This window comes from Dermacentor andersoni, chromosome 10 (assembly GCF_023375885.2).
Source record: "Dermacentor andersoni chromosome 10, qqDerAnde1_hic_scaffold, whole genome shotgun sequence".
Lineage (NCBI taxonomy): Eukaryota > Metazoa > Arthropoda > Arachnida > Ixodida > Ixodidae > Dermacentor > Dermacentor andersoni.
In genome coordinates, this window is record NC_092823.1 from 37558561 (window position 1) to 37584316 (window position 25756).

Genomic DNA, 25756 nt, shown 5'->3' on the forward strand with positions numbered 1-25756 from the left:
TGCTATCCTTCTTCAGGGCGAGTGCCTTCGCGAAAAGCCTCAATTGTTGTCGGGAGTTAAATCGTCATTTACAGAGACTGGAGCTGGGGGTGGAGTGGAGCCTGAGAAACCAATTTGGTTAGTTTGTAGGCGAGCCTTTCTCGCTTTGCGCAGAAATTCGCTTTTCTTGTCACGCCAGCAGAAGCGGGCAATTACGTTTTTTTCGCCAGACTTCGTAGGCACGCGATGTGCGGTGTATAGGTCAGAGGGCGAAACAGGACATTCAATCACGCCGCCCATTAATTTGAGAATCGCGACACAGTCCTCCCCATCGGTGGACGAGACACCCTTAATCTCAATGTTATTCGTTCGACAATACTGTTCGAGATGCGAGACTTTCTTTTCAAGCTCGTTATTGCGTGCTGTCAGGGCTTTGTTCGCTGCAAGCAGTTCACCCTGTTTCATCATCAATTCATCGAAGACGCCGCTTAGGTGTTCGACACTCGCACTGAGGGTAATATGCTGGTTCAAGCCCTCGCCGGACAATTGATCCTCGATTTTCGATGCTAGGTCGCTTACCAAGGTCTCCATCTTTGCATTGAACAAGGATTCAAGCATATCGACTTTTTTCGATAATTCCGCGTTTGACGGCATTCTTCAGCACAAGACAATAGAATTGGGCAGCAAGAAAGTATAACTGGACAGCAGTTGCGGCTAGAATAAAACGTTACAAAGTCTTGTACAAAGATCGCCAACCTGGGAACAGATTGCAGGAGAATTAGACGCTGTTCAGACCGCCGCAACTGCCACTGCCAAATGAAGACTGGTGCCTTGCAGCGGTTCTTATAGTTTGTCCAGGGAGCAGTCTACGCAGACGCAGCCTGTCGGGACGAGCCCCACTAGGTGGCCCTGCGCAGTTGATATGGCCGCACGTGAAGGTAGCCACGGAAGCTCGCAGAAATCAGCCTGGGAACAGATTGCAGGAGAATTAGACGCTGTTCAGACCGCTGCAACTGCCACTGCCAAATGAAGACTGGTGCCTTGCAGCGGTTCTTATAGTTTGTCCAGGGAGCAGTCTACGCAGACCAAGCCTGTCGGGACGAGCCCCACTAGGTGGCCCTGCGCAGTTGATATGGCCGCACGTGAAGGTAGCCACGGAAGCACGCAGAAATCAGCCTGGGAACAGATTGCAGGAGAATTAGACGCTGTTCAGACCGCCGCAACTGCCACTGTCTACTTTTGTACTCTGAATTTTTTTTCATGTGTGATCTGTGTGTGCAGGGCTGCATCTCATCGTCTTCCCAAGACGGGTACTGAAAATATGCAGAACTGGAGTGCAATCGTGTTCATTTTCAGTTTTCATGTTGTGCGTTCTTCTTAAAATGGGGAAGCCAAAGATGTCATTTTCTATTGTGTAAAGATCTCATCACGAAACACGTGTGTTACAGTGCTAACATGTGTTCTTCTGTAACTAGTAACTTACTTTTGTTGCGAGGAGAGCGAGTAGCGCATTTTCCTTTCAAGGGAGAGGTGATGTGGTATTCAAGAGAGAGGTGATGTGGTATCCCGTGTTGGCTTCTGGTTTCGGTTTTGGGTCGTTTACCTCAGGGCGCCACTTAGCGCCAAACGCTGTAAGTTGCCTCCTGTTTCCCCTCGCAGAAATAAAAGAGCATTATTTGTCTGGTTATGGTCTGGTCCCCGACTGTAGCGGTCCGGCTCTTTCTTGCACCGCTGCGCGGCCCGGCCGTTTAGGCTTCATGCGGTAAATCTTTCGTCCGGCCGCCCCGTCGAAGCTACAACAGACGCCTTGTCGTCCTTTCAAAGCAAGTCTCCACAGTAGACCTAGTGGCGCCGTTCGGCTGGAGACTGACGGTCGGTTCCTAGAAAACGCCAACCCCGCTGCTGCAGCTGGCTCGGAAAACTTTGCATGTCGGCACCTCTGCAGGCCGTTTCTAACACTATATGTGCCTATCACTTTATTTCGTGTGGCCCTCTGCAACAGGGCTCAAAAGTGTGCTCTCTCAAGCAGTAAGTGCATGCTGTAGTTTTAAGTATGATTTTCTCACTTGTATGGAAAACAACTTACTTTCGTTAATAAAATCACGGATTTTCACTGGACGCAGCGAATGCCCAGGTATTTAAAATGTCCTCAACGCGTACTGAAAAGATCCTCGAATGTTCTGAGGACGTCCTGAGGATGTGCTAAGGCCAGGCAGCGATGTTTTGAGGCTCATGTGAGGACGTTCAAACGTACTCAATTGTATGTCCCGAGGATGTCCTGCGGATGTCATTGTCTTGTCTGAGATAAGACGTCGACTGCCATACGTAATAAATTTTACTGCTCCTTCAACACAAGAGAAATAGCGTTGCTAATATTTACTTATCTGTAAACGCCGCTTGAGGGCACCTTTTATATTGATAAAGCATTTTCATACATTAGAGTTTGCTGTGAACGGTGTCTGCAAATGTCAGCCGTGGAGGCGGCAAATGTAGCAGACGAAACACGCTGCGTGCTGCAAGACGCGTGTTCCATTTACAAAGATCGCATCGCAGCTGTGTGGTTATCAGAAAGCCATGATCGATAAATTCGTGCAAGCTGCGTAGAAAGGGCGTTGTTCAGAGACACGGCACAACAGTGTTGGCATAGCGGAAGGGAAGTGATTAAGCAGGAAAGGCGGGCCGACGAATAAGCGGAAATTGTGCAGCGCTGTTTTGTATTTGGTTTTCCGATTTGCGCACAGTTGAATATAGTGCGCCAACCGCTACTATTCCATATACCGCAACTGCGCAGGCCGAGAATGCGCATTTTGCCCGTCTCTATTGTATTGCCTCCAAGATTAGTAACGATGTTTTGAATCCAGGAGGTCATAGTAACCTGCGTGCAGTTTATTAATTTGCGGCGGCGCTGTAAGAACACCTAGAAAACCCAGAAGGCTCCTGTTAGGATTACAAGCAGCGCTAGGTTGTAATTGCATATGCCTTGTTCCTTAGCAGCGTGCAAAATGTGAACTAAGTTGTAGCCAAGTCAATGGGGCTAGATGTCACGCTGTAGGGAGAATTCGTGTGAACTCGGTGTGTAGATTGGGCTAGTCTGTCGTCTCTGCAGTCTTCGGTTGCTTTTCCGACTCCGTTCGCTGTTTGCCCCGCCGCGAACGTCAGCCGTGCAGCGAGGGGCTTACTCGCGAGCGGTGGTGTGTGTGTGTGTGTGTGTTTGCTGTTCTTGGCGTGCCCGCTGACTCTACAAGTTACTCGAGTAGATACTGCGGTTTCCAGACGACACCGGCAGCTATGAAAGCCAGGCGTCGGGTGTTGGGATGCTGCGCCGTTTAAAACGGCGACGAGCATGGAAGACTCTCCGGCTCGCCTCAACGGGCGAAACCGTCGGCGGCTGTCAGGTGGGTTTCGCGCTTTTGCATATAGCCCCACCAATTCGGCGCTAGGACTAAGCCGATTGAAACATCCGCTTAACGTCGGATTAAACGCTTGGTTGGGAGCCTGATCCGGTGCGCCGGAATCCACCTCGCGAATTCCGCAGCAGCTTTCAACGTTCCGTTCCTTCGGGAGCGTGAAACGGTCGCATCAGGCGGATCAACCCCAATGTACTTCTAAATGGCGTTCAAGCTACTGTGTGCGACTCTCGCAAACGATTTTCCGCTCGAATAAATTGTGTTGCGGGCTACGCTTGCCGAAACCACTGTACCGAAACCACAGCGATCTTTACCGAGAGTTTGCGAGTTGCGGATCGTACTTGCATCCCGTTGATTGCTTGCGCGATGTCTGCGCATATGTATGTCATCCTGGATACGGGAATCCCCCGCAGATGACTACGAAGTCTCGATGACACAAGCAGCAGTTGTCTGAAACAATCTCACCGTTATCTTCAAGTAGGTCACTGCAGCCCGATTTGGCGCGAGATAATTGGGGGTGCCCGCTGACCCCGTCGCGTCGTTTGGACCTGGAAAGAAACAGCGAGACGGTGCTCTCCGCTTTCCCGCTATGTTCAAACAAGCTCACGCGCGACCGCCTCCGTTATCGCGTAGGCGACGCACATTCCTCAGGGATGAAACCGTCGGAAAAAGCGTTCGTCCTTGCGTGATTTGGGCGAGAACGGATGTGCATTCGGGCCTTCACGGAATACTTGGACGCGGCTTCGTGTCATTTTTATTTTATTTCATTACGGCGAGCCCCCTTCGTAAAGCGCGCGGGAAAAACGGACGTGGAGAAGGCAATGAATGCTAGCAGGCGAAACAGACGCGATGGTTCTTCCAGCTGGCGTCGAGCTAAGCTGGTAAAGCGAAACTGTGAGAGGCTGGTTGATCGCCGTAGCGTGCTTGGCAGTATGCTTGCAGAGAGGCTTGCGCTGTCCGTTGCAGACGCCTTTTCTTTATAAGCTCCCAAGCACGTAAACCAAGCGCATACTTAGTGCTGCGGGGTTGCACTTTTAGGCAGTGCTTAGGTGCGCGGCTAATTAATAGTCAATAATTACTAGAGTTTAGAAGTGAGAGCAAGGCGGGAGAAGATGCGGGATGCCTTTCAGTTGATTTCATTAAAGAGAAACAGCGCGGTTATTGCGTACACGTGCTTAGTTGATCGCGCTGTAATGGCTGGTTGCTGTTTCATTCCTTTCTTTTTGCGTGCATATTTTAGTATTAGTTTAATAATTGAATTATTCGATGAAGTACAGTTATAGTGGCCGTCGCGTCATGACCAGACGCATGGAAGCCCTTTGGTGTCAGCGATTCCGGCAGCGGTGCGAGCGACACGAGCCCCGATGTTGAGTGACCGAGGCTCGCGAACTTCAGTCTCTGCGTACCCGCGCTTTGCCAGCTCTGTCCTGCAGCGTTGCAAAACAGGGGGCTTATTCGGCAGACACACCTCAGCAGCCATCACACAACGGCGTTCCTCGCAATGAACGACTGCCGATAGCGTGCCGCGGAATGTCGAGCTCGACATGGCGAAACGTGCTTGCACAACGACTCGGGAAAAGGACATCAATGAGCTTTATTGACCAGGCGGGCCAAAAGCCGCGACTGCAGCTTGACCAAAACCAGGCGGCCGTGGCAGGCTTTTTGTGGCGATGCATAGAAAACCACGCAACATGGTTACAGTGCATAGTACAACGGTACACAGCAATGAACAACGCACGCAGGCTATATGTATTGCAGTAGCAAAGTTCGCTGCTTTTCAATGACTACGCAAGTATCAATGAATCAGGCTTCTAAAAACGATGACATGTGGAATTATACAAGCAGCCGCTATAAGACTGCCTGCTTCATTGCGTTCAGGGAGCTGTCGCAATGACTTTATATCGAGCCACGTTGAAGAAAGTCAAATGGGGGCGCAGAGTGTTTCTTTCTTTCTCGAAAAGTTTGCCCAATGGCATAAACAGTTAAATATATAGATGTAGGCCGGTTTCGGCGAGGTGCATAAATAGTGCTCGATGGTTGGTCCCACAGTCTCGCGGGACGAAGGCCCACTGGTAGCGCCGCCGGATCTGGTTTAGGCCAGTGCATGTCAGCAGCAGGCGTTTGATTGTAGCTGCGAACGCTCGAGCTGAGCAATATGGGAAGGTATCCGCAATTGACCCATTTAGGCGTGGCGAGGATAGGGTAAGTGGCGTCCCCACATCAAGTCTCCGCAACAGCACCTCCTCCACAAGTTAAATGGTGCAGCGAAGAATCTCCTTGCTGTGGAGGGCATCACTCTGGGGATTACTTGGAAAAAAGTGCCCCCAAAGTTGATGGCAGTTCACTGTGGGCAGCGTCAGCTTGTACGTCGGCAGAAATAGTGTCTCGGGGAATCCACTGTATCGTCTCTGCAGTCATTTGGTGTACTTCGTCTGTATACCTTCCGAATCTTCTTTCAATATGCCTGTGCATATTAATATAGTCGATGTCGGCGGCGCTGAAGTAGCTGTCACCAAGTTTGTTGTGTCCCGTAAGGCCAAAAGTTTGGCACTGACAGATGGGACCGAAGTTGTCGGACGGCACGCTTAAGTGGCACTTAGGGTTGGATGCCCTGGTGGCTGTAACCAGTGGCGTAGCCAGAAATTTCATTCCGTTGGGGGGCTCACATTGTAGCTTGGCCTCCTCCTTATAGAATTTGTCGAGGGATCAAATACGTGAATAATACCTGCATTGCAATTGCCAAAGATGCTGCAAACGAATTTTTGAACGCTGCACATTGTCAAAACAAGTAAAATATGGATTTTCTCATAAAAGAATATACTCTTATATCCCAAAAATTGTGCCCGAAATAACTGATGAAGATGTTTCCATGTTTTGTGTCTATTTAATAAATAAAGAAAATATCACACATACTTTATAACTATATCGATTTGAAACCAGTAAAAGCAGTGCATGCCGCTGATATGAAAAATGTAAAGACCTTGATATGAAGAAGTCGAGGGCAAATACTTTAATGAAACATTGTCAGTCGAGAACCTTGTTTACATTTTTGTACATATGCAATGGCCAGGGTAAAATCTCAATGACGCTGTCCTTTGTTCCAATATATTGCACAGGTAGAGCTGTCAACGGTCATGTATAGTGAGTAATTGCACCGAAATTATAGTTGCAACAGAGAGTACATATAGAAAGCAGGAGTTCTGCAAGATATACGAGGGCGAATAAGATGAAAGTGAGCCGATGCGAATATATGACAACCGGGGCACTTTATTTAAGAGTAGTCTCCATGAGCATTGAGACATTTGTCCCACTGACTAACGAGTTGCGTGATTCCTGTCTCGTAAAGCTCCTTGGGTTGCTACTTCAGAAAGTCTGGAACTGACTCCTTCCCGTCATCATCCGACAGGAATCTGGTTCTCTTGAGCTGCTTTTTTTTCAATTGCCCCAAATTGTGAAAGTCGCAAGGCGACCGGTCTGTGCTATATGGCGGATGTTTCAGTGTTTCCCACTTGAACTTTGCCTTAACCACATAAACAACGTGGAGACGGGCATTGTTGTGGAACAAGATGACCCCATTCGTCTATTTTCCACGTTGTTTGTTCTTGATTGCGACACGCAGCCGATCTACTGTTTCACAATGCCGGAAACGATTGACAGTCTCTCCAGGTTTAGCATATTCAATCACTAATGGACCCCTCACGATCAAAAAAAAAAAAGTCACCTTTCCACCAGAAATGATGGCCTTTTCTTTCTTTGGAGGGGGGGGGGGGGGGTGAAATCGAATGTTTCCACTGTATGCATTGCCGTCGTGTTTCGGGCTCCTAATATTGGCCCCATGATTCGTCCCCACTGACAATTGCAGCCAAGTCGTCACCCTCATTGTGATAGCGGATCAGATGAGTCAAGGCAGTGCCAAACTTCTCCATTTTCTTCCGGTGGCTCAAAATCTTGGGCATCGATTGCGTACACATGAGCCGATAATGAAGATGTTCATGAATTATGGTGTGAACCGAACCATGACTGATGTTCACCCGCTCTGCTGGTTCATCTATGCTTATCCTCTGTTCTTGTCCAATCAGCTCATCAACCTTTGCATGTGCGTTAGGCGTGATTGCATGGTAGCTTCGGCCCGGTCTTGGACTGTCTTTCCAAATATCACGTCCTTCTTTGAACCGTTCGCTCCAGCGATTTACAGTGGCAAATGAAATGCTATGTTCAACATGCATGGCAGCCATACGGCGACTAATTTATTTTTGGGAAACACTTTCAGCTGTAAAAAAACCTCACGCCACCACGCTGTTCAACTTTTCGAGCGTCCGTTAAGTCACGCAACAATGTTCAACCAAGTCTATGAGAGCATTCAAGAACATTTATCCTCACACCTGCATGTCACTTTTGTAAATGAGAGATGCCTGTGTGCTACGCGCATTCCTCACAGATAATGAACCAAACCATTGTTGCGCGGGGTGGGTTGGCTCACTTTCATTTGACTCACCCTTGTACATTGTAAATGTGAAGGTACAATGGAATGTACAAATGTGAAGACACAGCTTGATAAAGGGCAAAAAAGTGTCACTGGAGAGAAAGTTCACTGCACGCATACGCAAAACCTCGCAACAAGATATGTAAATATATGTATAAGTCTCCAATAAATCTACATATCTAAGAAAAAGTTACTGTATATAATACGTCAAACAAGGCAAATAAATATGTTGGGCAATCACAGATCACAGAATCCTAAGGCCCCACTCCCCCTGACGTATTGCGCGAAGGCGGCGCGCTTCCTTCCCGCTTTTCTCCCTTGCGCACACAAGAGTGAGCCACCATCATCGGCCACCCCCTACGTGAAAAAAAGAAAAATGTTGATATTCTTTTCTGCGACATGAGGGCACAACTGAACCACCACAACGCTTCGTCTCATCGCACCTTGCTGCGTGCTTTGTCAACTTGTCAGATAGTGTGTTGATTTGGCTTGTCTCATTGTATGGTCCGATGTACGACTAGAAATGTTTACGCACCTTTGGTGTCAAATGTTTATTACTACATTATACCCACAAAGTTCCGGAATTCAAAATCTAAAGCACGACCTTAGAAATGTCAATGCATCTTTCCCATCAAAAGTTTATGAGAACGTTATGCCCATAAAGTTTCGGAATTAGAATCCATGCGCTCCGTAGAGTACGCGCCTCCGCAAGATGCCGCGACAAGCCCGCTCGCCATCAAAATGCCCTTGAAACTTTGTGCTCGTATGGAGATCCTTGCGTTATGCGACTCCCGGTGCATGGGCATTGCCATGAAATCCAGCCCGAGTTTGCAATGTTCGCACTGAAATGTCTTTGCAAGCATGAAAAAGACATTCTAGACAAAATCCAGAATGATTTCTGTCACTAGGGTTGTTTTGGTCAACGGTGCATGGCGGCACGAAACAATTCCGTCCGGGTTCGTGAATGAAGGAGGGCTCGAGTACCCGCCGTTAGATGCTCCGCAGTGCGGTGGTGATGAACGATAAATGACCGCCGAGCAGCCGTACGTGTCGGTGTTTATTGGTGTGGTGACCAATGTTGCCTACTGAGCGTGGCGGGCCAACCAAGATTATGCCCGAGGGGGCGTCACATGCTTGTTACACCCCCTTACCCCCAGTTTGTTTGTTAAATAAAAGAAACAAGCCTCCATGTTCAGAGCATAAGGCTCTGCCTCCGTCCTAGCCACGTCGACGGTGCCTCCTACCCAGGCGAGTAAAGGTCCGGTGGCTTCCGCCGTCGAGTACTCCACCTGGGAACTGGTGTTGACAGGCTGGGTGTGACAATGCCGGGTGCTGCCTGAGCCAGCCTCACTCCATCCGGAGGGTGCGCAGTGGTCGGGCTTGTGAGTGGTGCTGGGCTCGACACCGGCCCAATGGGCGCCACACCACTGGCAACGCTTGCTGTCTCCGAGGTGGGCGGTGCTCCGCTGGAAGTGACTGGTGTTGCCACTAGTCCTCCTGCGGGCTGGAACTCTGAAGTGGCAGGTCCCGAGACGAGGCCTAACATGGTCGGCGTGTCTGTGCCAGGTCCCATCTGGCATGCGGACGAGCAGCAATGAGGCGCTGGCAGGAGACGCCACGTGTCTGGTGGACCAGGGTGGGCCAGAACGGAAGTTCCTGGTGAAAATTGGAGCTGCCGACTCCGGCAAAGGCCCGGGATGGAACCCTCAGTCAGCAGCCAGCTTCTGCTTCAGCTGCTTCAGGAGCACTGTGAATCGGAGGTCCGGGTGCAAGACGTCCAAGGGTGTCTTGACCATCCGACATTGTGGGGCGTGGTCCGGTACTGAAGCAGTATGCGGGCAATCAGCGTCCGGAAATCCCGTCTGGCTCTTCTTGAGCTTGTCCTTGACGGTTCGAACCACCCGCTTGGCTGCACCATTTGAAGCAGGGTGGTATGGTGGAACCACCATCCGGCGGATTCCGTTCTTCGTCAGCCAGGCCAGGTACTCTGCGCTGGCAAAAGCAGGACCATTGTCGGACATAACGTCTGGCAACCCCTGGGCGGCAAAGACCTGTTGTAGCGCTGCAGTGGTCGTGCCTGCTGATTGAGTGGTGACAGGTAGAACTTCCACCCACTTCGCAAAGGCATCCACCACCACCAGGAAGTAATGGCCCTTAAAGGACCCCCCAAAATCCACATGCAGGCGGGACCAGGGTCTCTGAGGGAATGGCCAGGGGGGGATTTTCACATGACGCGAGGCCCGCTGATGATCCTGGCAGATTTGGCAGCTCTGCACCATGTGAGCGATGTCCTGGTTCAGGCCAGGCCACCAAACACGGGACCAGGCCACCATCTTGGTTTTTTCCACTCCAGGATGACCTGCGTGCAGCAGCTGCAGGACCCTGGACCGGAGTCTTTGTGGGATCACCACCCTGGAACCCCACAGTAGGCAGCCCTGCTGCAAGCTCAGCTCGACAGCCTTTTGGCTGTAGGCCTGCTGGATCAATTCCTCCCCACGGGACATCGTCTTGACTACCTGAGACAGGACTGGGTCCCGGCTGGTCACATGCGATACTGCAGATCTGGAGAGCACCTGCGGGTACGCATGCTTCAGCATGAACACTTCAGCAGGTTCTGGAACAGCAACAGGCTTCTCAGGCAGGGGCAGGCGGCTCAGGGCATCAGCAGGTCCCAGGGCCTTTCCTGGACGATAAACCAGCTGGTAACTGGAAGCTGCCAGCCTCAAGGCCCAGCATACCACTCAAGATGCCTGTACAGGAACTGCCTTGTCAGGCCCCAGCAGCCCTAACAGCAGCTTGTGGTCCGTGACCGCCTCGACCTTCCAGCCCCACAGATACTGGTGGAAGCGTTCGACACCGAACATGAGGGCCAAACCTTCCTTGTCCAGCTGGCTGTAACGTTGCTTTGCAGCATGAAGCCAATGAAAAGCACACGACAGAGGGCGTTGCGGGCTGTTCCTGGCCGTTCCTGGACGGCTCTCACACCCTGTGGCGACGCATCTACGATCAGGGTGACAGGCTTGCCAGGATCGAAGTGTACTAGCACTGGAGCCTTGGTGATTAGCTCCTTGCTGCGCTGGAAGGCCCGGTGCTGCTTATTCTTCCAGACGCATTGCTGACCATCTCAAAGCACAAGATGGAGCGACTGTAGATGCTCCGACAGGTTCGGCAGAAAACTCCTGTAGAAATTGATGAGGCCGAGGTAGCTCTGAAGCTCCTTTTTGTTCTTGGGCTTAGGTGCCTTGAGCACGGTATCAACTTTGCGGGGAGCCGGGGCTAGGCCAGCCTAGGAAATGACATGTCCCAAGTACTCAACACTGGAGGCCAGGAAAATGCGCTTTCCCAGCTTCAGCTTAAAGCCGGTGTCCTGTAGCCGTGCCAGGACGTTGTGCAGGTTCAGCAGGTGGTCCCCGTCGTTGCTGCCAGTAACTAGGATGTCATCCAAGTACACCGCCACGTGCCTCATGCCCCTGAAGAGGTTATCCATCTCCCTCTGTGATGTGGCTAGGGCCAGGCACGTACCCAAGGGGGCGCCCGGGGGGGCCTGGTCCCCGGCCCCCCTGAAATTATGATGCATGACCCCCCCACCTCCCCACCCACGCCACCACTTCTCCCACGCCTTCCTAAAGCGCCACCAAATCAATATTGAAACTTGACAGCTTTTCGGCGGTCAACATTTTGCTGCCTTTTTCACTCCTTTTAGATAGTGGTAGTTATCGTCATCTCCCGGAGTGTGAAGGCCAGTTTCCTTATCGATTCGGTGCCCACGCGATTAACTCGAGATGTATTCAGTTGTCACCATCTTTTCGACGGTCACCCACATCGCTGTTGCTTCGTTAGTTCAACCTTCTTTGTTTAGACTTATCCGGGGACCAGGAAAGGGATTTGGTTCGTGGTCAGCTGGTCTGTATGCACGTGGAACGAGTTGCGGCCAGAGAAAATGCCAATTGTGTTTAACTTTTTTTTTTGCTTCATTATTTCCTCTAATAGCGGCTCGTCGCGACGCTGACAGGTTCTCTGAACCATATACCCGTGATATGGGTTAGAGCATAAGGTGGAAAATGAAATAATACGAAATGGCATCCATCATCAAACCCTACAATAACCCTTAAACTCATGGGAAATATGACTGTCCCCCGTTAACTCGTCTGGATTTTCGCTACTTGTAGAGCTCTTTTCGTACAAAATTGCCAACTGGAAACAAGAGTCGCAAGTAGTTGAGAAATGAGGCGATCTACTAAGGGAGACAGCCAAGGCAACAGCCAAAACAGGAAGGGAAAGCGAAAATTATCAAATTTAACTGTTGTTTATGAAAATATTTATGGAACAACATCTTCTTATTTAAAAAAGAAGTAGAACCGAGAAAGGAAGTGGAGAACAGTTCCATGTATTCTGTATGACGCTTCTACAGTTATCATTCGAGCCACCTAACGTAGCCACTTCTCTGCTGTGCTTACATAGGTGTTTTTCTAACCTTCCGTGGTGGGCGTAGTACACCTAGAATCGCAGCGTCCTGTGCCCTATGCGGTTATACGGGTCTGGCAGCCACGCATCGTTACGTAACTTCTCAAATAACAATACGAGTCGGTTGTGGCACTTCACTTCGTAGAGCATACTAGAGGGATTCAAAAGAACTGTGATTGTTCCCCAAATATATAGTTCTCTAATTCTTCCAGAGCTAATTCAAAAACGCTACTATAGTTGGATACAAATTAAGTCTGCAGTCAAGCCCCGCCCACGCGCTCATAACCGCCAGCCACTGTTCCTCCGCGAGGATGCAAATAATTCGTACTTCAAACATTTCCTATTTCCCAAATAAGGCGGTAACCACAAAAATAAAATTATTAGCGTGTAATTTTATACCTTCTGCCTTGCCTATTATAGTGGAATGGCCAAAGACTAATTCTTTTATTGAAATGAAATAACATGCTTGCTTTGCTGCAACTATTTATTGTCAAGTTTCATTTCAGTTGGCAGTGAAGTTTCACGAGTAAAACGGGTTCAGCAGTGAAATGAACGGCACCACAGACTTTTAAGATGAAATGCTCTGACTCCATTCAATTTGTCCATGTCTGTTGCACACCTCATTGCTTCCGCCAATGAAAAAACTTTTCAAGAATAGCAGACGCTCCGGAGGTATCAAGTACGACGCCATTTTGAAAAGGCCGCATGACGACGATTTTGTTTGATTCTGTGATTGACTGGCAAAGTAACACAACTCTGTGCGCGGTTTGTGTGCCTTGATTGGCAACTGCTGTTTTCTTTAAGTTGTATTCTACTAAAGTCAACTTTATTTTACACTTTGGCTTCTTTACTTCTTCTTGGCAGTGTTCCTGCGCTTCTTTCCTGCGCAAGTCCATTTGACGTAGTTCCTTGTTTGCCAAGTAAAGGAGAGGTGTATCGCACAGGTGTATCTGTAAAATACACCTTATTTCGTTTCTCTTTTGTGGGTTTACGCATTTTCATGGCAAATGGTAGACATTATTCACATTTGTACTAGTAAAATACCCCACCCCCTCATTTGCATAGAAGTTACCTTGGGGTGGGCCCCCCCCCCCCCCCCCAAAAAAAAAAAAAGAAATCATGGGTATGGCCTGGCTGGGGCTGAGGCCACGCCAAAGGGTACGATGGGTCTGGTACTCTGCCACTCTGGTACGATGAGAGCGGCCCATTCAGACGTCTTGACGGGCATGAGGATGCCCTCTCGCTGTAACCGTTGCAGCTCTGGGATGACCCCGTCCTCCAGGGCGAACGGCAGTGGGCGAGGCTTGAAAAAACGTGGCTGGGCTCCCTCAGGTACATAGATGCCAGCTGTCATGCTGGCGAATGTGTCCACCCCTGGCTGGAACAGAGACTTGAACTTGGTCAGGAGGCTGGGGACATCTTTCGCAACATGCAAGCTGGCTTCCTGGTACTCTGGCAGACGAACGCCCAGTGCATGAATCCAGTTTCGGCCCAGCAGTGTCGGCGACGACCCCTTGGTTAAGTAAAGGGGTAGGGTTGCTTCCCTGTCGGCAAAGTGAACGTTGACCTGTGCCTGACCCTGGACCTGGGAGAGATGCCCGGAGGAGCTGCGCAGCATCACGCCCGATGCCTCGACAGACACGCTGGGGAAAGTACGCTTGAAGAGCTTCCCGGCCATTGCAGACAAGCAGGCCCCTGTGTCGAGCTCCATGGAAATGGGGTGCCCGCAGACTTCGACGGTCAGCATGTACGGCGGCACAGACGACGGAACAAAGCCTGTTGTGCCACATGTCGAAAATCGGTGGGTCCTCGGCCACGATGTGGAGCCTGGCCGCGGAAGAACTTGAGTCTGCTGCCGCATGCTACCGCCGCATACCCTTGCGACGGCAACCTTGGCCGCAGGCTTGTGTGGTACCTGGGCTTGAACCAAGCTGCTGCTGCTGTCCATTGTTCGTCCTCCCCCTTCGGCATAGCCGTGCCAGGTGCCCAGCTTTCCCCCATGTGAAGCCTTGTGCTTGAGAGAACTGGCACAGTGAAGGGGAGTTGGCACCACCACAGCGACTGCAGGTACTGCCCTTTGTCGCCAACTTGTTGACCGCCACTTCTGCCGATGGTGAGCCAGTCGCACGGGCAATCTCGCCTGCGTCCTTGTAGGTAACTTCCATTGCCAGCACTGTCTTCACGGCGTCATCCAGCGAGGGGTCGGGAAGCTCCGGGAGTCGTGTCCGCAGACGAAACCGTCCCGGAGCAGCGAGTCCAGTTGGTCCCCGAAAACGCAGGCACTCACTAACCCTTGTAGCGCAGCAACGAACTGCCTGAGGGTCTCTCCTTCCTGGCGGCTCCAGTTGTTGAAGCGGAAACGCTCCATTAGTGTGGATGGTGCTAGGTTGAAATGCGAGCGCAGTTTGGCAAGCAGCTGACCCAGCGTCTTAACATGCGGCGTGGCTGGCTTGAGAAGGTCGAGCAGGAGACTGAAGACGAGGGTCTCGCAGCTGGCCAGGAAAATGTCCCGCTGTTTGGCCTTGGGTGCGTCGTTTGCCCGGAAGAACACGTGGACTTGCTCCTTGTAAACTGGCCAGACGGACCCATCTCCACACAGCGGCATGGTGGCAGTAACGGGGGGCAGTGTTTCGCCGCTCGTGGCGGCGTAGCACGATCCGTGGGTACTCATCGCCAGTGTCTCGATCCATCCGGATTCATTAACGAAGGAGCGCTCGAGGCACTCTCCGATAGATAAATGCTCCGCAGCATGGTGGTGATGAACAATGACTGACCACCGAGCAGCTGTGCGCGTCGGTGTTTATAGGTGCGGGGACCAATGTTGCCTACCGAGCCTGGCAGGCCACCGAGCCTGGTGGGTCAATGAAGATTATGCCCGAGGGGGCAGCACATGTTTGTTACAGATTTGGCTCGTCTCATTGTATGGTCCGATGTACGACTTTAGAAATGTTAATGCACCTTTGGCGTCAAATGTTTATGACAACATTATACCCACAAAGTTCCGGAATTGAAAATCTAAAGCACGACCTTGGAAATGTCAGTACATCTTTCCCATCAAAAGTTTATGAGAACTTTATGTCCATAGAGTTTCGGAATTGGAATCCATGCGCCCCATAGATTACGCGCCTTCATGAGATGCCGCGACGAGCCCGCTCACAATCAAAACGTCCTTGAAACTTTGTGCTTGTATGGAGCTCCTTGCGTTATCTGACTCCTGGTGCATGGACGTTGCCCCGAAATCCAGCTCAAGTTTGCAATGTTCGCGCTGAAATGTCGTTTTGAGCATGAAAAAGATGTTCTAGACAAAATCGAGAATGATTTCCGGCGCGGGGGGTTGTTTTGGTCGGCGGTGCATGACAGTACGAAAAAATTTCGGAAAGGGGGCTGAAGCCCCCTGGCTACGCCCCTGGCTCACGGTGACAATAGCCGCAGAAATTCACTTCCATATCGCAAAAATAATCATGAATAGCCGGGCGCACGATTGTGAGGGCACAGCTTCTCGAGGCGCCTTTGTTGCAGTTGCCAAGTGGCATATATTGACAAGGCTTATACTTTATTATGACCATAGGCAGCCCCGACGCAGAAAAGAAATGAGAAAACGGGACAAAGAAGTAGTCGCACAACACAGGCGCTATTCATTCTATACCTGCGAGGACAGTTGAAAGGGTATCATTGTTTGCATTCCATCTGCTGCTTAGTTGTGGTTCTGATCAACTACCAACTTACTCGGCTAGTAATTTCAATTGCAGGGATATATAGTGTTGATATAGTACAACCATCCAGTTCCTAACGTCGTGTGGGCACCGAACAGATAGTGCGCCATGCAGTGCCATGCTTAAATGGAACAGCCTATTGAAGACCGTATACACTTTTTAAATGGCACGAGCTTAGCCTTATACGCGTTATCAATGTGTGCGAGGTTACAGCACATACACGCCACCTTAACAAATCGAAGGGTGGCTGAGCGTATTCAGCTTGTTTAGCGGATCATCATCAGGTGATGCGGCGGCCAGAGTGGTTGGGAAGCGAGGTCATCATCATCATCATCAGCCTGGTTATGCCCACTGCAGGGCAAAGGCCTCTGCCATACTTCTCCAACTACCCCGGTCATGTACTAATTGTGGCCATGTTGTCCCTGCAAACTTCTTAATCTCATCCGCCCACCTAACTTTCTGCCTCCCTCTACTACGCTTTCCTTCCCTTGGAATCCAGTCCGTAACCCTTAGTGACCATCGGTTATCTTCCCTCCTCATTACATGTCCTGCCCATACACATTTCTTTTTCTTGATTTCAACTAAGATGTCATTAACTCGCGTTTGTTCCCTCACCCAATCTGCTCTTTTCTTATCCTTAACGTTACACCCATCATTCCTTCCATAGCTCGTTGCGTTGTCCTCAATTTAAGTAGAACCCTTTTCGTAAGCCTCCAGGTTTCTGCCCCGTATGTGAGTACTGGTAAAACACAGCTGTTATACACTTTTCTCTTGAGGGATAATGGCAGCCTGCTGTTCATGATCTGAGAATGCCTGCCAAACGCACCCCAGCCCATTCTTATTCTTCTGATTATTTCAGTCTCATGATCCGGATCTGCGGTCCCTACCTGTCCTAAGTACATGTAGTATTCCCTTACCACTTCCAGTGCCTCGCTACGTATTGTAAACTGCTGCTCTCTTCCGAGACTGTTAAACATTACTTTAGTTTTCTGCAGATTAATTTTTAGACCCACCCTTCTGCTTTGCCTGTCCAGGTCAATGAGCATGCATTGCAATTGGTCCCCCGAGTTTCTAAGCAAGGCAATATCATCAGCAAATCGCAGGTTACTAATGTATTCTCCAATTCTTCCCAATCCAGGTCTCTGAATACCTCATTTACATCGCCATCATTTATTGGTCCTTAAAGACCCCTGGAAGAGGCATTACATAAGGGGGGGGGGGGCGGAACATTGAAGTCAACAACGTAGGTCACTGTCAAACATTTTTGCAATCAGTGATCAGCAGGATATATACAAAAGAAAAAGTACGAAAACCCTTTAAATTAACACCCCGCAACCCCCGGGGAAGGGGGAAGGACTGCGGCGGAGGCGATGGAGAAGACGGAGGAGGCGACGACGACGAAGAAGCGATAAAAGACAACAGGGACAGACTGGTCACGTACCACGACATACTGACACACTACACGAAACAAAGAGAAGCATACCCACAACCCCACAAACAACTCGACAGGTCTCAAGAAACAGATTGGAGAAGATTGCAAACCAGAACGTTCCGAAACCCAGTACACTTAAACAGAATAAATTCAACACAATATCCAGACGCTAGCTGCAAGCTCTGCAAACACGAACACGCAGACATGGCACACATCTTGTGGAAGTGCACACAGATCAGTTCAGTATACGTAGAGGACAACATAGAACCGGACCTTCTCGAGGAGCGATGGCTAAGCGCTCTGACTAGCTCAGAACTAGACGACCAATTATGGGCTATCCAGCGGGCCCGGGCAGCGGTGGAAAGGCTATGCCTCACCGCACACAATGCCCGGGTGGCCTGAGCCCGGGCTGGCAACCTCGCAGGTCCTTTTTGCATTAAAGTTTTTTTCCGTCCGTATAAAAATAGCAACAGTAAAGTAAACAGAGGCAAACAGAAGCAGGCAAGAATTTTCACATCATGTTTTGAAATAGGGTGTCAGCAACTGCCGGAACTTATATGGATCGCGTTCTATTACAATGTGGTCTGGTAATGAATTCCATTCTTCAATTATAAGAGGCAGGAATGACTTGTTAAATGCGTTAGAGGAGCCGTACAGACGTAGAATGCTCATGGAGTTGAAAAGACGGCGTGATGTTCCGAGAGGTGGAAGCAGAAGAGAATACCGAAGCGAAGGAAAACAGAAGTATAGCTTATGAAATAATGACAAACGGGCGATTTTTCGTCTGTGCGTCAGAGGCTTGATGTCAAGCGATAATTTTATGTTAGTAACACTGGGGTGGGTGTCGTAGTCAGATGAAATATATCAGGCTGCACGGTTTTGATTGGCTTCTAGGCTATCGACTAGGTAAGCCTGATGTAGATTCCAAATTCGGGAGCCAAATTCTAGTTTGGCTCGCACAAAAGTTTTGCAAGCTAGACTGCGAATAGAGGGAGAGGAGAAGCTGAGGTGCCGTCTGATGAACCCAAGTGATTTCAATGCATCAGCTGCAATCTTCGTGATGTGCTCGGACCAGGTGAGTTTGCTGGTGATGTGAATTCCAAGATAACGGTAAGATTCAACTTGGGAAAGGGTGGTTGAGTACAACGAATATGCGTAGCTGAGGTTAGTGCGCTTGCGTGTTACCTGCATGTATTTGCACTTTGATACTTTCAGCTTCATTAGCCATGTCGAACACCAGTCTTCAATTCTGTCTGTCATTTTGAAGCAATAACTGATCATTGGATGTGGTTATGTGGCGGTACAAGACGCAGTCATCTGCGAAAAGACGAATGCACGATGAAATGCTGGAAGGAAGATCGTTTATGAAGATTAAAAACAAAAGTAGGCCGAGCACCGAGCCCTGCGGGACACCAGAAAGAACTTCAGTTGTGGGCGAATGATCATTATCGATAACAGTGAATGAAAGTTTGGCTAAAAGGCGCTGATGGGGTACACGATCGAAAGCTTTCGAGAAATCGAGATGTATGACGTCCATCTGAAATGAAAAATCTTAATTTAGGTGAAGATCGGTTGTGAAATGGAAAAGTTGGGTTTCGCATGAGTAACCGGGTCTGAAGCCGTGCTGGTTGGGAAAAAATAAGCTGTTGGAATCAAGGTGAGATGCAACTTGTGAATATATTATATGCTCCAGTAGTTTGCAAGCAATGCATGTTAGTGAAATCGGTCGGTAGTTAGAAGGATCAGAACGGTTACCTGCTTTAAAAACCGGTACTACCTTGCTCAGCTTCCAGTCATCTGGAATTGAGCCGGTAGCAGGCGATTGCACGAATATTATTTGCAGAAACTGGCTTGATATGTACTTGGTGCATTTCAGTATCTTAGACGATATATTATCCAATCCAGGGGCGCTTGAAACTTTAAGCCTTTCAATAAGTTTTATGATACCATGTGTAGTGATGATAACAGGCAGCATCTGTGAAAACAGAAACTTAGATAGGGAAAGGATATCTAAGGTTGGTTCATTAGTAAAAACTGAGGAAAAGTAAGAATTCATTACATCACGGCGTTTGTCTGGTGGAACTTCAGAACCGTTATTGCTAACCAATGAGATATTATGTGTTGACTTAATGGCTGGAGTTAAAAGATTCCAGAATTTTTTTGCATTGGAGCAAATAATGTCCTGTAAATCCAGATTATAAAATTTTCTTTTTGAGCATTGCAAAAGTTTTGTGTAATCGCGAAGACAAGAGAAATACCTTTCCCAACGCAAAGCGCTATCCGAATGTTTTGCTGCCCGGAAGAGTCGCTTCTTTTTATTTGAGAGTTTTCTGAGGGCATTAGAAAACCAGGGTCTGCTGGCCTCGCCTCGAATGCAAACAAGGGCTATATATTGGTCAACGAGTGATAACAATTTTTGTTTGAAAAGCAGCCAATTTTCATTTACTCTTCTGGAAGTGGAGGACATGTGGAAGTAATGAAAAAAAATTGTCCAGCTCAATAATATTCGGAATGTCAGCCTTCTTATAGTCTCGAATATATTTGACAGATAGTTGACGAGTAGGGATGGGTACGGACAGTTTGAACAAGAAGGAGCAATGATAGCTGAAACCGGAAATGCATGATAATGACTGAATGGATTCAGGGTTCGAAACAAGAACAAGGTCAAGAGTATTGTTTTGGCAGGTTGGCATGTCAACTATTTGTGTAAGATTGAAAGTAAGAACTAACTTAATAAACTCCTTCGATTGGCCACTGTGCACCGATAAGTCAAGCCAGTTAATGTCAGGGAAGTTGAAATCGCCACAAAGTAAGCACCTCGCGCGGGGATAGCGGGCCTGAAGATCTAGTAGCATTGAATACAGTTTGTTAACAAATGAAATGTCAGGGCCTGAGGCATGATAGCATGCAATTAAAATTATTGTACTGTAAGGCAGTGTTAATTTCAGAGCAACAATCTCATGATTACTGATTGGTAAGACACAGAAATAAGGCACACTTGACCTCATGAAAACAAGCACACCGCCACCCCTCCGCCCCACTCTGTTGCGCCTGTACACTGTGAAAGATCGCACATCGTGTAGCAACTGATCATTTGAGATATCAGAAGTTAGCCAAGACTCAGTAAATATTGCTATGTCTGTACTGCTATCATTTAGGAAGGCTTCAACAGCGTCTTTCTTCGGCAGATAGCTACGAATATTGGCTAGAAGAACCGGCAAAATATAATAAGTCGGTGCGAAGTATCTCACGCAGGGTGACTGCGGCGGGGGGTGTGGTGGCGACCCGCAAGCGGGTGGCGATTGCCATAATTGCAATTCGTCGACAGAATTTGTTTTGGAATTGTATATGAATTGTCTGCCATTCATGGTGAGCTTGTCGAATTGGATATTAAAGTCAGTGCCCCTTTCTTGAGCGTGAGTGAAAAGCATTTTTCGGGCTGTTGACACGCGTGTTGAACAATCATCACGAATTGCGTAGGACGTATCTTTAAGCTTGGGTCCCGCTGATAGAATGTTAGATTTAACTTTGAAACACCCGAATTTTACAACTCTAGGGCCTCCTGTAAACCTCCTGTAAACGCTGGGAATAGCATTGGAGAGATCGCATCTCCCTGCCTGATGCCTTTCTTTATTGGGATTTTGTTGCTTTCTTTATGGAGGACTACGGTGGCTGTGGAGCCGCTATAGATACCTTTCAGTATTTTTACATTATGGTAAAATGATGGTAATACAATGTACCTTATTGGAGCCATGTACAGACCGCCTTATACGCCACCTGAATTTTTGGAAGACTGGAACATGCTTTTGTTTTCCCATGTAAATGAAAATACAAGACTAATAATGGCCGGCAACTTCAACTTACCTGATATCAACTGTGAAAATTTTTCCAGCAGGCATGTAGAGGCTGCAAGTGCCAACATGTTTCTTCAAGTCATGCTTTCGCATAACCTGATACAAATTGTGAAAGATCATACAAGAGTTACTCTTACGTTGCAGTCATTGTTGGACTTGGTTTTTATCTCTAGTAAAGTGTATGAATGTGATACGTAAGTAGAATGTGGTATATCTGATCACAAACTGATCTCTGTGAATGTGATCTACAGCAGTTGTGTCAGAACGAAATCATATACGTATACCTATGTTAAAGATTATTGCCATGCAGATGAGAAACCTTTGTTCATTATTTATAAATGTCACTTGATGATTTTCAAAGTGCATCAGAAACGGAATCTGTTGAAGAGCTGTGGAGGTATCTTAAGCAAACAGTACAGCACTGTGCAGATCATTTTATACCCACACGGGCAAAAAGAACAAAACAACGCAATCCGTGGATAAATAGAAATATAATTCCTATGATACGCAACATAAAAAGACTGCGCAAAGGGAAAGCTACGATAGCAGAAGTCTCAGCTGCTAAAAGGAACCTAAATACAGAACTGAGGCAGCGTAAGCAATTCTTTTGACAAAATGCTTGCTAACTTTCTAAAAGTGTCCCCAAGAAAATTTTTGCATTTTTCAAAGATAATGGTGAAAGTATTGAACAGATATCACAAGGAACGGAAATTATAGAAGAGAGTGAAATTTGTGACAAGTTCAATCGTTATTTCCTGTCAGTGTTCGTGAAAAGTCAAGATGACGCTGAAGAATATCAGTTGCCTTCTTCGTTTCCATGCTTAATGGAAGAGCTCTGCATTAGCCAAGAAGGAATGCTTAACCAGTTATTGTTGTTAGACACAAAAAAATCTGCCCGGCCTGATGGCATACCAACTGTATTTTTATGATGATAGGCAGCGTGGTTATCTTATTATATTTCAAAAATCTTTGAAGTGTTGCTTGTTACCCCAAGACTGGCGCAGTGCAGTTGTCCCAATATTTAAGAGTGGTAATCGATTGTTAGTAAATAACTATATGCCTGTATCTTTGACATCTGTGGGCTGTAAACTGATTGAACACATAGTAGCGAAACATATCCGACAGTTTCTAGAAAAAAAAACAGATTTCTTATGTCCTTTCCAGCATGGCTTCAGATCCGATCTTTCTACCGTTACGCAACTCATTGAAACAATTCATGATTTTTGTATTTCTCTGGATGCAGGTCAGCAAACTGGTGTTATATGTATTGATTTCGCAAAATCTTTTGATAAAGTTTCCCATCATAAACTGATATTTAAACTTCACAGTGTAGGAATCGATATTCAATTGCTTGATTGGATTGGTGCATATCTGTTACATCGTCAACAAGCTGTTAAAGTAAAGAACACTGTGTCGAGTAAATTATAGGTTTATTCAGGAGTACTGCAGGGCTCTGTATTAGGGCCTCTTTTGTTCCTGTTATATATTAATGACATTGCTTCAGTTGTCGAATCACCTGTCAAAATTAAGCTTTTTGCCAACAACTGTTTAATTTACTGTCCAGTTGCATGCATCGATGACCAGCCTAAACTTAACCACTGTCTTCAATCATTAGGTACTTGGTGCAAAAAATGGGGAATGGAAATTAATTATAAGAAATCCACTTACTCACACATAAAAAAAATAAATCTCGGCTTTTGTTCGAATATTGCCACATCCTATATGGTCGCCGCGGGTATGTCCCAGGCGATGAGAACAACGCTGAAGTAGCGCGCGAGTAGAAAAACAGACGACGACGCGTTGACTGCTCTCATAAACTGCTTTTACACGTCCTCGACACCGGCTTTCCCATCTCCGACTAGGCTGTGACACTGGTGGAGGTGCGGGGTAGGATTGCCTCATGATCGGCACCCCTTCGCAAAGCCATACATCGAATGCGGAATCATCTGCGTTCATCAAAACTCCTGTTCGCCGATACAGTCGCCGCCTGCTAGGCCTGACGCCCGAGTTCAACCCTTTGCAGGACCCTGCAAGAACGCATCTACTGATTTCCGCCATGGCCACTGCAACTCCATCGCAGGTGACGCTGCAGAATCCCAAGATCCCAGAAAACTTCCATGGTGACGCTTTTGAAGTTGCCCGAGATTAGCTGGACCAATTTGAGCGCGTAACCAGTGATAATGACTGGGGCTCCCAGCAAAAGTTGTCTAATGTTTATTTTGTGCTTCAAGACAGTGCGCGTACATGGTTTGTGACCCAGGAGAAAAATTTGACCATGTGGGATGCCTTCCGCACCCAGCTGCTAGACATGTTCACTAGTAGCGACAGAAGAGACAATGCACAGCGCCTTCTCCAATCCTGTATTCAAAAACCAAACGAGAGCGTTGCCATGTTTGCAGAAGATATGGCCTGCCTTTTTCGCAGAGCAGACCCTGAGATGGCCAAAGAAAGGAAGTTGTGCTATCTCTTGCACGGCGGGAAGGAGGAACTGTTTGCCGGGCTCGTGAGGAACCCACCGACGACGGTGGCCGAATTTACCAAGGAGGCTACCGCTATAGAATGGGCACTACAGCAATGGTACCACCAATATGATCGCAAGAGCTCGCTGGTGAATGCTTCAATTCTACCTGAGAGCTGCAGCATGTCTCTGCATGAAGTCATCAGAGTGATTGTGCGAGAGGAAATCCGGCAGCTCGGGATCTCTCCCATGGCACCAGCGGTGGCTTCTCGTTCGGGAGGAAGTTCGGGAGGAAGTTCGAGAGGCCTTTTCGTCGCCCGACTGGCAGGCGGTGCCGCTATGATTAACCTACACGGAAGCTGTCTGCCGTCCACCTCCCGCCACTTCGATGCTGCTAACACCGTCGACCACTACAACGCAGCCATCACCACCACCCCCGACGCCCTATTTTCGACAGTCACAGCCGCCGCCAACTATGCCGTATCGCTGCCAGTCGATCGCTGCGCCTAGTTTCTACGGTGAATCCCCTGCCGGCTACCTGCTTCGAAAGACCGATTTGTGGCGCACCGCTGACCGCCGGCCTCTGTGCTTTCATTGCGGCGAAGCAGGACATGTTTACCCCGCGTGCCACTACCGCGCGGCTGGGTATACAAGATTTCCCAATTGCAATTACCCTGTGTCTGATGCTGCACATAGCTGTGAGGGAAATTCTACAAACTTTCGGCCAGAAGGTTCAACGACGCCTAGATCGCGTTCCCCTTCTCCGGCTCGTTACACCACACCGACCCATCGCGATTTTTCTGACGCCTCTAGGGGCAGGTTCCCTAGCCCGTGCCGGGGAAACTAGATGCAGCGACCTCCGGGGGTGAGGTTGCAAACCGGCTAGCTACCCAAGAGCCCCTCCCCCATCTCCGACGATCGACGACTCTACAACTCCGACGACTCCAACCACACCCCCTGTAACCAATGCCGTCAGCGCCGATCTTGTCGTTTGCATTGACGGCCACCAAGTGGCCGCTCTCGTCGATACTGGTTCACATTTTTCAATAATTTGTCAAAAGCTGGCCGATAGGCTGAGAAAAGTGAAAACGCCGTGGACCGGGCCCAACATCAGAACTGCCGGCGACCAGTTGATGCCGATTGGAAAATGCACAGCCAGGATAGTAATCGCTGGTGCAACCTTTGTCGCCACCCTCGTCATTCTCTTTGGGTGTTGTAAGGAACTTATATTGGGGATGGATTTCTTGAGAGAGTATGGTGCAGTGATTAATGTTCATGACCTCGTCGTCACATTTTCTATGACCTCGGACGACGTCGACCCCGCGGAACACCAGCGACCCCGCTTACGTATCGCTGACGATGACGTCACGCTTCCGCCGCGAAGCTGTTCTCTCGTGCCTGTAATCTGCGAGAACTTGAACACCAGGACTGGCGTCGCTGAACACATCGACGCACTGCTACTGAGTCGAAGGGTTTCCATCGCCAGGGCCGTAATTAATGTAGACGATGGGCATGCTGAACTCCTGCTGACAAATTTTACCGGGGAACGTCGACACATTGCTAAAGGCACGGCTGTTGCTTACTTCGACGAATTTACCTCAATACAGGACTGCCTCTCAGTGGAGCTATCCAACGTGGAACAGCAGCCGAAGCAGCGCGATTTTTCATCGAAGCCATCGTCCTAAGGCATGGCGCTCCCGCAGTGGTCATAACAGACAGAGTAGCTGCGTTCACGGCTGCGCTTCTGGATACCGTTTTGCGACTAAGTGGTACGACTCACCGAAAGACCACGGCTTATCATCCCCAAACCAATGGGCTGGCCGAACGTTTGAATAAGACTCTGGCAGACATGATGAGTATGTACATCGACGTCGACCACAGGAACTGGGACGTGATTTTACCATATGTAACATTTGTGTATAACACGGCTCGCCAAACAACACGCGTGGCACCTTTCAACCTCGTT

At 48.6% G+C, this 25756-nt stretch overlaps 1 protein-coding gene across 2 annotated transcripts in view; it reads left to right on the plus strand.

The window, feature by feature from the left end:
• Positions 1-3096: 3096 nt before the first annotated feature.
• Positions 3097-25756, plus strand: part of RhoGAP68F (Rho GTPase activating protein at 68F) — a 229681-nt gene continuing 207021 nt past the window's right edge. For both annotated transcript variants that reach the window (XM_050168775.3, XM_050168776.3), the window contains exon 1: positions 3097-3374. In XM_050168775.3, coding sequence (XP_050024732.1) covers positions 3323-3374 — 52 coding nt within the window. In that variant the 5' untranslated portion in view covers positions 3097-3322. The remainder of the gene's footprint in view (positions 3375-25756) is intronic.